The sequence below is a fragment of the Corvus hawaiiensis genome, chromosome 7 (genome assembly GCF_020740725.1).
Source record: "Corvus hawaiiensis isolate bCorHaw1 chromosome 7, bCorHaw1.pri.cur, whole genome shotgun sequence".
NCBI lineage: Eukaryota > Metazoa > Chordata > Aves > Passeriformes > Corvidae > Corvus > Corvus hawaiiensis.
The window spans coordinates 31,083,594-31,095,670 of NC_063219.1; the positions used below are offsets into that span (position 1 = coordinate 31,083,594).

At 49.9% G+C, this 12,077-nt stretch overlaps 1 protein-coding gene across 1 annotated transcript in view; it reads right to left on the minus strand.

The window, feature by feature from the left end:
- Nucleotides 1-10,553, minus strand: part of ITGB5 (integrin subunit beta 5) — a 57,893-nt gene extending 47,340 nt beyond the window's left edge. The window contains exons 1-2 of the mRNA XM_048309515.1: nucleotides 10,442-10,553; nucleotides 6,359-6,444 (exon numbers count right to left, since the gene is read on the minus strand). Of these exons, the coding sequence (XP_048165472.1) occupies nucleotides 6,359-6,444; nucleotides 10,442-10,553 (198 nt within the window). The remainder of the gene's footprint in view (nucleotides 1-6,358; nucleotides 6,445-10,441) is intronic.
- Nucleotides 10,554-12,077: the final 1,524 nt, after the last annotated feature.

Below are 12,077 nucleotides of genomic sequence, written 5' to 3' on the forward strand. Positions count from 1 at the left end.
GACCTGCACCCTCTTCCCTGGGTGAGACACCACACGTCCCCACACAAGCACTGCATGGAGAATAAGGGAGGTGGGTGAGACTTCCCGGGAGCTGGTTAAAGTGCAGTCTGTGCCCACTACAGGCAGTTAGGCACAGGCAGCAAGGTGCAGGCAGTGACCCACTCCCAAAGGATGGCCAGGAGTCTCCCAGCACCCATCCCAGAGCTCCAGCCCTTGGTGCGAGCCCTGTGCGTGGTGCACAAAGCAGCCTTGTGCAGGGCAGCACTCAGGAACAGCCGGGAACACAATGCACCCTTTTGCAAAGAGCCTGTTTGTTAGAATGCCTTTTTTTTCCTCCCCAAAAGTGCCAAAGGGAACAAGTCACATGCCCAAAACTTACTGGATTTTCAACAGTCGATTCCTACTTATTTCTGCACTACAACAATAGAGACAACCCTCTTCAGCTCCAGGGCTGAGGGACTAGTACAACATGAAATAATGCAGAGAAGATGCTTGCAGCCATGCCAGCCCCTCCTTCAGCTGTGCAGCCAAAACCAGTGTGGGGCTGAATAAACCTCACTGGTTGCTGAAGCTCCAGCATGGCAGAGGACAGGAGAGACACCAAGGAGGGAGAGGCTCCTGACAGAACCTCATGGGGTGATCTCCAGGGGTCCCTCAAGGACAGGCTTGAATACAGGGCCCTGGGAGACAGACAGAGGCTTCCAGCTGCATTTTTCTCACTACAAGGTCCCAACGCTATTTGAAAAATGCGAGATTTGCATTCCAGCATCCAGCAACGGGGTCCAGCCAAGAAACCGACGACGGCACGTCAGATGGATACGAACACAAATTTCTTGGAACACGTCGTGTAAACAGATGAACTTCCAAAAAAAGGAGGACTGGGACTATTTAAATCATCTCCAGCATGACAAAATAAAAATCAGAATCCCTCACAAAACTGAAAACAACGCCCAGCCTTTCAGAGCCGCACATTTCAGGCAGCCTTGGAGCAAAGTTTCTCTCGGATGTGGTTTTACCTGAAATTGGCAAAAAGCTGGTGGGGTCCAGGTGTTCTCCTGGGCCTATCCACCCAGCAGCAGGGCACCCAGGGAGAGATGCTCTCCTGCTCTCCCAGTACCCAGACCACAGCTCCAGGTGAACACCTCTGCCAGCTCATTTCTGCTGCCACCTATTAGAAAGGACACTCCGACTGTGCAAAGAGCAACACAAACAGCCCAGGGGCACAGCTGGAACTTCTAGTTACTCTCAAGTAATTAACATTGGAGAGAAGCATCCAAATAGGACAATATTTAGGGCTGCTCACATAGCTGCAGCTGCTATCAGGTGTTTCCAAGCCTTCCCAGGGTCTGCTCCAAAGACTCCAAAGGAAGTCCAGGAGGTTGGGGAAAAGCCCCTACACAACTCATAGGTTGGCAGCACCTTTGCGCTCCTCCAGTCCCCAGGTCCCCCTTGCTTGACCCAGATATTTTCTCTAAACTTTCTTCTAAAATGGGTCCAGAGGACTTGCCAAAGGGCAGCAACTGCTAAGCTGCAGATTCAACCAAACCCAGGTATTTTCTTGCTCACTGCAAAGCCGTATTACCTGATATCCACCCCTCAGGGGTGCAAATGCCTGAGGGGTGGGTGGTGCACCTCAGCACCTAGGGGCGCAGGACTGACCCCTACTTCTGCTTGATTTCTTACCCAGGCAGAGTAACACTGAGCAGGGGGATGATGGTGCCCTTGGGAAAGTCCCAGCAATCACCACGTTACTCTGCAAACACACACCCAACCTGCAGCCACAGGTCAAAACCCAAAGCCAAAACTGGGACTACCAGGTACCACCCAATTCTAGTGCAAGGTTTTCTGTGACAGAGAAAATCAAAGCTCATGGAGGTTCAGTTAAAGGGAAAAAGGATGAGCAGATCTGGGGAGTAAAGGGCATTGCACAGGCCCAGACAGCTCATGAGGAACCACACCAAAAGGCACCCCCACAGCAGCACGCTGGTTCAAGCCCCAGTTTTCCCCAAGCAGGGAACACCCTGCGGTTAGTTAAGCAATTCAGTGAGCCCACATACCTGCCAAGCTGCCCGCAGGCCTGCTTGGGCAAGAGCTGCCCCTCACCAGCAGGAACCACCCCGAACACTGCTCCGTGCCACAGAGGAGCGCTGGCTGGGAAGATCCCCCAGCCCCTGTCAGCAGCTCTGGCTGCTCCAGCCCCCCGGGCAGTCGCGGTCCGGCCTCGGCGCTAACGAGCTCACAAAGGCGAATGCACCCGAGCAGGCAGAATGAATGGAGACAACAGCGTGACAATTACATGCTCATCAGTTCGACAGTTTTAAGACAAATTGCTTGGTTCATGCGATAAAAATGGAGAATAGCATTCACTGTATCTAACATCTAATTCCTGACTAGGCATGTCCCTACCATTTTTTGGTTTAATCAATCCAGTTCTGCATTAATTCAGTCTGAAATATGCCTGCTTTCTCCATTTAAAAAAAAAACAACCTTGACATGTTCCCTTTTAGGAACATCCTTGGTTTTCTTTCCTCGTTCTCTAGGCATACATTTCTGAGATGGGAGAGGATGGGGTAAAAGCACCTGCTGGAAAACAGAGGGTGCCATTGAGGAAATTTCGGTTCACTTACTCAAAAAGGACATTTCAGTTTAATTAATGTGTATCTCTAGTTTGTGTGTACACACACAAATGCATCCACATAAATAATGGATAGGTGAACACAGTTCATCCACCTAACAAACACATCAAACAAACAAGAGGAGCTTCTGCACACTGGTACACTGCTCCCCAAAGCAGCAAAAAAGAAAACATCATGTTGAAATTTCCCCTCCCATACTGGTACTCCCAAATGCTCTTTTGAAGAGCTTCCCCCCCTGCAATGACCCCAGGTAGGTTTATCATGATCACAACCCACACCTATTTATCACACCTGCCCTGGCAGCTCAGAGGACAGCACTGAAGCCACTTCCAGAGCTCCCTGTTCTCCCCAGCAAACCCAACAAGTCCTGCTCAGCCTGCGCAACCAGGTGCCACTGCAAAAAATTCATCAAGCATCCTCTCCACACACATGGAAACCAGGCTGCCACAGAGATCACAACCCCACAGGCCAGTGTGCAGTTTCCAGTCATTTTACCAGCACCATGTCAGCAGTTTCTTGTCATTTCCAGCTTCTCCTGGACCTTGCAGATTCCTCAGATTCCAGCATGGATGGAAAGGCTGCAGCAGTCTCCACCACCCAAGAGTCATTCTCCCTCAGAGAATGTTTCAAGGCATGCTCAGGTGATGGTTAAGGCCACATATTCACACCTCCTCTTCTAAGAGCCACTGAAATCACCTCCTTTAAGGCCTGGCTTTCAAGGTATTCTTCCATGAGCCAACAGAATCGATGTCTGCTGCCAGATTTCCAAGAGCCCAAAGGCTTGTGGTTATCTGAGCAGCCCCTGGAGGCTCTAGGGCTGCTGCACACCAGAAGCTGCTATCATCAGCTCATCCATCATCACCCCTTTGGATGGGAACAGAGATGCTGAACACAAGCAGAAGTGAAAAGAAGTCCAACCAAGCCAGGGGACGTGATGCACCTTGTACCAACAGGTTAGGAGGTGGCAGTCATAAAGTGAGAGCACCGTGACTGCTCTGCTGTAAGATCTATCTGTACACATCCCCTTACCCTCAATTCAAGGCAATGTAAACTCCAGGAACCTTATCCCTCCTGGGAATCTATTGGGATAGGGCTCCCAAACAAACTAGTGTGATGGTACCACCAAGTGATATTATTCCCCAAATATTTCCCCAAAGGAAATTCAAGAAGGTATACATATACAGGAAGATCAATAATATACATAACTATACTTTGTATAGCTATATATACATATATATATATATTTAAAAAACATAAAGCAGACATCTCTACATTTACTGTATACATAATACACAGAATTATACATGTACTGATAGACTTCTACTATATATATATTTCCCAACAAAATTATTAATTGTTGCCTACAAAGTTGATAAAGGCTGGCCCAGTTTGCTCCCAAACCTGTAAAGTAAATGTAAAGGGAGCACAAAGTACACACAGATCAGCTGATTGAGGTTCTACCACAACATAACTGCCATCTGTGGAAGCCACTCCAGTATGTTACCCCTGATTTATAAACAGCAGAAGAGCTGTAAAATCTGACTGGCGTATGTGCACCCAGGCAACATAGATAGCGGATGGCAGCTAATGGAAAAAGCTAAGGAAAACATATTAAGAGCTATTTAATAAATTTAATAACCTGACTAGGCTGCAGCAGAGGGAAGGGGAATAAGGTGGTGAAATGACTATGAAAAGAAAGCAGATGTTACAGAGTTTATAATATTACTTTAAAACTTTTTAAAGTTGAAAAACTCCAGGTATCTTTTGAAATCCCATTACCTCACCTGATGATCTCTCCCAGAGAAATAATTTGTTTCAAACAGTACATGCCAAAAATAAACAAATAAATAAATAAATAAATACAGAATTAGAATAAGAACTTGCTAGGTTTTAGCATGTAGCATGTAATGGGAACAGCAGCTTTTAAGCACATAGCTCTTGGCACAGAACACCTTAAACTGTGTATTTTTAAATAGCTGATGGCAGGCTAAAGGTCAGGAAGTATTACGGGACTTCCCTGTAAACACCCATCTTCCTCCTTGGCCCCTCCATTCCAGTTAGGAATTTTCTTTTTTTTTTTGGTAACTATCCTGTTTGCATGACAAGAGTCGGGCTGCCAGTCCCATTAGTACAATTAGTGGTCACAGTGACCACAAGATAAACATTTCCACTAGCAGCATTTTGCAGAAAGTTGTCTTTTGATGCCAAGTAAGAAAACAACAACAAAAAAAAGCACAAGCTATTGGGTTCCCATAGCTTAATAGCTGGCATTCCTGGATCCAGTCTCACCACCACAGGTTAGCTGGCTGGAAGAGGAGCTCTTACAGCTGTTTACAAGATGTGTCAGAAGCAAGATCTATTGCTTCACCCTTTCCCTTCTGCACACCAATTGCCTTGCTGGAAAAAAACACCCCATGAAAGCTATTATGCTGTCAGGCAGTGCAGTGTTTGCAGCGTTACAAGGTTTTCCTTGGAGAGCTGCAACTGTGCCTAGGAGTGAAAAATCCAGTGAAACAGACCTGGAGAGCCAGTGGCTGGCCTACCCCCCCAAGACCCAGCCAAACCAGGGGGACTGGAAGTCGCCTTCGTCCCACATCCATCTCTATCCCCAACCCCATCCTCTGCCCTGGAGCTGCAGCTGCCCCAAGCAGCCCTGGCAGGAGGAGGGATGGGAATAGCAGAGGGGGCAGTACCTGCATCCTCAGCTCAGCAACACCAGCTGCAGCTGGAAGGTGAACTGAGTGCTCAAAGGGGGACAGGGATGGCCACAGTAGAGGAATAAGGGTCAGCAGGGAACAGAACAGCCACTGGCCATGCCCACTGAGAGGTTCAAGATCATCCCCTGCTCTGGGATTCTCACATCCCAAACCTGGTTCCTGACACAGCAGCTGTGCCTGCAAGGCATGGTTTTTCCATGCATCTGAAAGCATCCAAAAGTCTCTCTTGAACACTTAGGATAGGGACTAAGCAGGCAACTGCTTTGTATGCATCAGACATTATGAGGTCTTTCACATACCTTGTTCTCTAGAAATTTTAAGTCTACTTGATAAGACATATATTGGATTATATATATAAATCTAAACTCATGAGCAGCCCCTAGGGAGCAGGGGGAGGTATTTGCAATTCCTCACAAAGAAGGAGGTGCAATTGAATAAGGATAAGCAGCTTCACCATCAACAGAAGGATGTATTTTCCCTCTGAAGTGCTCGGTTACTCTATGCAACTCATGGCACCAATGCCAGAAGCATGGGTCACACCCCCAAAATGACACAATAGATTCAGAAAGGAGAATTATCTTTGTTACAGACAAAGAGCCCACGCCAGGCCAGGCCACACAACAAGGGACACGTAGCAGGACACCAGCCAGAGGCTTGGGGCTTTTTAGGAAGAGAGCTTAGGAGCAAGGCTCCCTGCAACACAGAGCCCATGCAGGGATCCAGCATCCACCGAAAACAAGAAGGTGGTTGAAGGGACAGAGGGACTGAAGGAACAGTGCTGCTCTGTTGAGGGTGCATGGGAGCCAGTGGGGTCAAACACTTATTTCCTATGATGTCAAAGAGCTGAGGAGTCACATACACCCAAAACACGCACGGCATGGAGCACCCGCTGCCCTCGCCCCCTCCTTCTATCATGGGACTGAGTCAGGAAAAGGCAAGGTGAGAAAAGAACTCTCTTCCAGCCTTACAGAAAGCATGCAAGACAAACGAGGTGTGCCCACCTACCTCCTTGGAGCACCAGGCACACTTGGGATGGATGAGGAGACACTCTTCACAGGACGTGGCGCTTCCACTGGTGCACAGATTGAGACCTTCAGCAAGAGAGAACAGGATGGGCTGAATGGTTACTCCAAAACAGTGTTTAGGGATGCTCTGAGACATTCTTAATGCTAAACATACTGTAAGTTCAAACAAGAGCAAATAATCTTCTAGGAGCCTAAAAGGCAGGAGAAGCTGTAAATCTTTCTTCACCTGTAAGGAGGTCTTGTTTTCTTTTCCTTCCCAAAGGTAAATGAAAAGGACAGAAACTTGCTTTGGGGTGCTGAGAACCTCTAAAATATTACTGAATCTGGTGATTTTTCTTCACTCTTTTTCAATGGTTTCTGGTTAATCAAAGAGTCCAGCTACTCATCATCCTAATGAAGTATTTCCATTGCTGTGGACAGAATGCAATAACTGTTTGACCAGCCTGAAACACAGAGCTGGCTGTCCAAAAGCCCCCAAGATGCTGACTTTTAAAGTCACATCTTTAGGCATATCTTCTCATTTTTTCTAGCTGAACATATGGGGGAGCCTCTCCCCAGAATTTTCATATTAAAGCACTCTTGAAACACATCCATCTCCCCTTTCCGCACAGGTGATTTTCACAGCAGACTCATGTTACATTAAATTACTTTTATTTTACTATGAGAGACATTTCCACAGGATATCCAGGTTAAGCCTTGCAGTGTGTTTGCACTGGGACATGTCCAAGGAAGGCAGCAGGGGTGGAAGACAACAAGGGCTCTCCCTGCCCGTGATCCCAGCAGGAGCATCAGCTCCTGGATTGCTGGTGTCCAGCAGCACAAGGGGTCTCGAGTGAGTTTCACTTACAAAATCCACAATTTGGGCTTTGGGCTTTAAAAATGAAGTGGAACCACACAGGTAAAGCTGAAGTAGACATCAGTGGTATGGGCTTTGAATGCAGCAGCTTGTTCAAGCCTGCCTGTGGCTGTGAACGTGCCCTTTGATACCACTGACGGCCCAGCTCCCCCGGGTGCAGCTATTAACTTCCACTGTCAATAAATGATTAAAGAAATCTTCAACTGAGGTTTCAGCACAGAGGCTGCACACTCCAAATGAAACGCCTCAGGCTTGAACTCCCAGTCTGCTATTTTTTCCAACCCAAATGTCAATAAAAGCATTGTCAGGCCCCTATTTTCAGCCAGTTGCATCTGCAGATACCAGCGCACCACGCTGCTACGGGGTGCAATCTGCAGATTCCACAGACTTGCCAATAGCTGCTGAAGAGCCACATGGAGTTTTCTCCTGTCCCAAGAACTTTCTGCCATGAGAGCTTTGGAAGAAGGATTTTTGCTGTATCCCACGTGAATATTGCACCGAGAAATGAAAAGCTGCCTGGGTTGCTCCCATAAGGGGCTGGGCTGTGAGCACAGGAAACAGTGAATCAAGCTGGACAGCTGGAGGAAAACCTAGCAAGCCCTGGACTAGAAACAAAAGGAGGATAAGTAGGTCCTGTCAGTCATTCTCAGTCACCGCAGAGGCCTGACTGTGCCAGAGCCCTGCACTGACGGGTCTCTGCTGCCCGCAAGGTGGTTAACTCTGACCCCAGAGAGCCAAGCCCTGCACTCTCTCTATGGCTCTCATTCAAACAGGCTCCTTGGGCTCATTCATACCAAACAAGAGCCTTCTTAAAGAGTGTGGGTTTTTTTTCCTTCTGGCTGTTACCACATACCCAGACGTTTCATTCCTTGTTCCCATTCAGAAGTTATATTCCAGCTCCTGGACATTTCAAGAGCTCAAAACAGAAATAGTATAAAGCAAAATGTAACTTGTTCAACTGAGTTAAAATTTAGACAGCAATTAACACTTGCATTTGCAAACCCTAAAATGTGGCCCAAAGCCTCTCCTTGAGAGCTGCTGCTCTGGCAGCCATGCACAGGGTAACCCAGCAGAAGTAATGGACTTTACACAGCAAATACTTGCATTCATACCCTGGCTACCCAGGCCCGGCTCTCCCACAGCTTCACTTGCCCATCCACATGGAAATATTTACCTCCATTCCCGACTGCTGGATTTTTGAGAGTTTACTTAGTCACAGTAACAGCTGGCTGAAAAGCAAGGTCTCCTCCTTCCACTGCGCGCCATGACCAAAGCAGCCCACGCTCCTGTGGCCAGCCATGGGGTGACATTCTTCCCGGTGGCAGCTTTTGAACTTTCCAAGTATGCTTTTCTTTCCACTCCGTAGCAACACTAAACCATTTCCAGCATTGTTGTGAAAACAGAGCTTTGTGAAGCCTTCCAGTTTTAGACTGAAACCTGAGCTTTTTGAGCTGGAGTAGAAACATGCAGGATTTTCCAGATGCAAGTCTTTGCTGTGCTTGATTCAGTGCAGTCTTTCCTGAATCAGGCAGAGGAAGGACCTGATGATGCTCATGCCAGTCCAGATCCTTGCAGATACTGGGGCAAGTCACCCAGTGAGACTGGAAGGAACTCAGTCTGCTCTTTGACTGTGATACATTTAATGAAACCACTCCTGAAAAATCAACTAAACTTCTTATAATGGGGAAAATTCTATCCAGGATTTAGCTGGGATTACTCTGGAGGCAAATAATCCACCCCCCCTGGATTGCTGAGCTGCACAGCCCACATAGTCCTTCATACTGATGCCACTTAGTCCTACACCCTGCACCCTACTTATTTTGCACAGTAGTGTCCAGCAAGCACAAAGAACATCTCCAAATGACATCCTTCTCTTGGACTGAGCTGCAGGAGAGCCCAAAAAAGCAGAGGAAGACAGTGTATCCCACCAGACTGTGGAGATTTTAATACATCAAACTACAGATGCAGAGCAAGATAGGAAACTCTCATGAAAGGTACTCAGCAAGTTTACTCATAAAGATGCTCCAGGCAATCAGACCTCATTTTAAACCTGTTCTGCAAGAAATCCTAGTTTGGGCAGCTCCTCAAACAGAGGTGAATGTACTAGCTTGCTTAGGGAAGACAGAGAAGAGGAAAAAAAGAAAGAGATGCACTTTATACAGCTAAGCATGAAAAAAGAGCATTTTACCTGTGCTTGCAATAAGCATTCTAAGAGACTTGTCCCCAAGATGGTCTGCTGCAATACTGAACCATCAATTTCATGGACCAGACACACACCAAAAAGAAGTTAAGAAAACCTTTTCTGAGCTTTTGCAATCGTGCCACAGCACTCTGCAAGATAAGCCTCTTCTTAAGAGCATTCATTAAAGTATCAAGCACTGACATAAGTACTGGAATGGTGGACTTAGGCATTTTGTGGGCACCCTTCTCATTTAAAAGTTTTCCCAAGCACCCAGAGAGGAGAGAAACCCCATCTCCAGAACTGGAGGAGCGGAGTTACACACTGCACTGCAGTTCATCTATGTGTGTGGAAACCGTGGGAGCATCCCCACGGGGCACAAGGACCTCTACCTCTCCCTCTTGGTGCCAAGCGGACGGGGCTGGATGATACAAGGTGCGAGCGTGGAGACCGGTCACCGGCAGGGCGACAGCCTGTGTGTGGCTTTCTGCTGCTGCTCCTCATCCCATCGATTTACACATAGCGCTCAGGCAACATCCCGGGGAAGTGCTTATCCCTGAACAGAAGTGGCTGCAGCCGCTCCATTAGGAATATATAGAGAGCGTGTCGTATAAATAGCAGTTCGGTGCTTCTTAAGACGAAGATGTGACACCCCGCGGACGCGGTCCGTGCCCCGCAGCGCTGCCGGAGCGCGGGTCCCCGCCGCCCGCAACGGGGGCACGGCGGGAGGGGGCCGGGGAGCAGCGCCGTGCCGGGGCCGGCGGGGATGCACGGAGAGCCCCGGCAGCGGCCACCCCCGGGCGCGGGGACAGCGGGGACAGCGGGGACAGCGGGGACAGCGGGGACCCGCGTCCCGCCGGCTGCGGGCGCACGGCAAAGCGGGCGCCGGGGGAGGCACCGGGAAGGGGGGCGAGAGGAGGAGGGAACACAGACGGTAACAGAGTGCACCGAGGCGGGTCTGGGGGACAAGCCGCCTTCCGGAGCGGCGTTCGCAGGGCCCGGGGCGGCGGTAGCGGAGCGGCCCTTACCTCTGCCGGGCTGCAGCGGGGCGGCCAGGAGGAGGAGGAGGCGGAGGAGGAGGAGGAGCGGGGGGGGCCGGCGGGCGGCGGCGGGGGCCGGCAGCCCCCCTCGGCGGGGCATGGTGCGGCGGCCGGGGCGGCCGGGCTGCCCTTCCCGGCCGGGCCCTCCCCGCCGCCTTTTGTGCGGCCGCGGCGGCGGCGGCGGGAGGAGGAGGCGGGGGCGGCGCCGCGGAGCTGCCCGGGGGCGGCGGGACGGGACGGGGCGGGTGTGCGGGTCCCCGTGTCCGTGTGCCTGTGTGCCTCTCCGTGTGTCCGTGGGTCTGTGCGCGTGTCTGTCCCGCTCCCGAGGGTGCGCTGCCGCCTCCCCGCCCCGCCGCCCCGCGCAGGGAGGCGTAGCCCCGTCCGCTGCGGGCTCGGAGCGGGACCCGCGGGCACGGCCGGGCCCACGCACACGGGACGCGCACCCACGGACACGCACAGGCTGCCGCTGCAGATGCACATGCACCCGGACAGACAGCTGGCCACAGCCAGACACGCACGGCGTGCGCGGACACACACAGATGCACCCACAGAATGTGCACGCGAAGAATGCGCGCCCGCCTCTCCCGCTCACAGCGGGGCTTGCACTCATTCCCCACGGGTCAATGCCTGCTCTTACGTGGCATTTTCCTGCTTCAGGGATTTTCTCTGTGCAAACAGACTGTGTCCATTTACTGAAGGGCTCCTTGAGCCAGGGCACCCGGGCAGCGCTGCGCTCACTGCCTGACGGCTTTTTGGCACGGTCCACGCCCCCACCGCTTGGGACATCAACACTTGAGATCGAAAGGAAGCATCGGGTTTATGATCGTGTTTGCGTTGCTGGAGAGCTTTCTGTATTCTTCTGCTTTTAAAATAAAACACAAATCATCCCTAGAGCTGATCATTGATTTTAAAAGCAATTTGTAGTAACAGGTAACCTATCCCTGACCTGCAGACCTTCATGGCACCCTCGTGTCTACTAGATTTCACCATCAGATTTTGCTTAAAACACATGTGTTGTGTTGCTGTTCTCAGACAGAAGTGATTAACTGTAATGCCACCTGCCAAAATTTCCCCTGGCTTTCACGGATTTCCTACACTGCTTTCACAAACCTCGCTGATTTCTTCAACCTCTTCATACCCCCCAGGATAAACCAGGTTTGGGTTTAAAGTGACTATTTGTTGTTTTAGGAAACACACAACTACAAAAGTTGTAGCATTTTAACTGTCCCGCTGCTGCTAAATCAAACCAAGTCCTGGTGTGGCTGTAGGAGCATCACAGCCATACTGCTTGCAACCAGTGCAAAAATATCACTAAATGCCTCATCAAAACTGCTCCCATGGTAGGAGTGTGGTATGCGGGACAGGTGGTAACCTAAAAGCTGCCCTCGAGCTGTTGGCTGTGTGTGGGGAAAGGGACAGTGTCAGCCTTCCCTGTTATCCCAAACACATAATAAGGTGTATGCTGTCACCCTTTATTAATAATAAAATTAATACTGACCATGTTGGGCTGACCTGGAAATGCAAGATGTGGTATGAAGAGACTTTGATGCAGGTTGTTCCTCTGTGGTGTACTTTTTAATATTCCTGTGGGAAAAAAAAAATTAAATGCAGATCCTGCACTTGC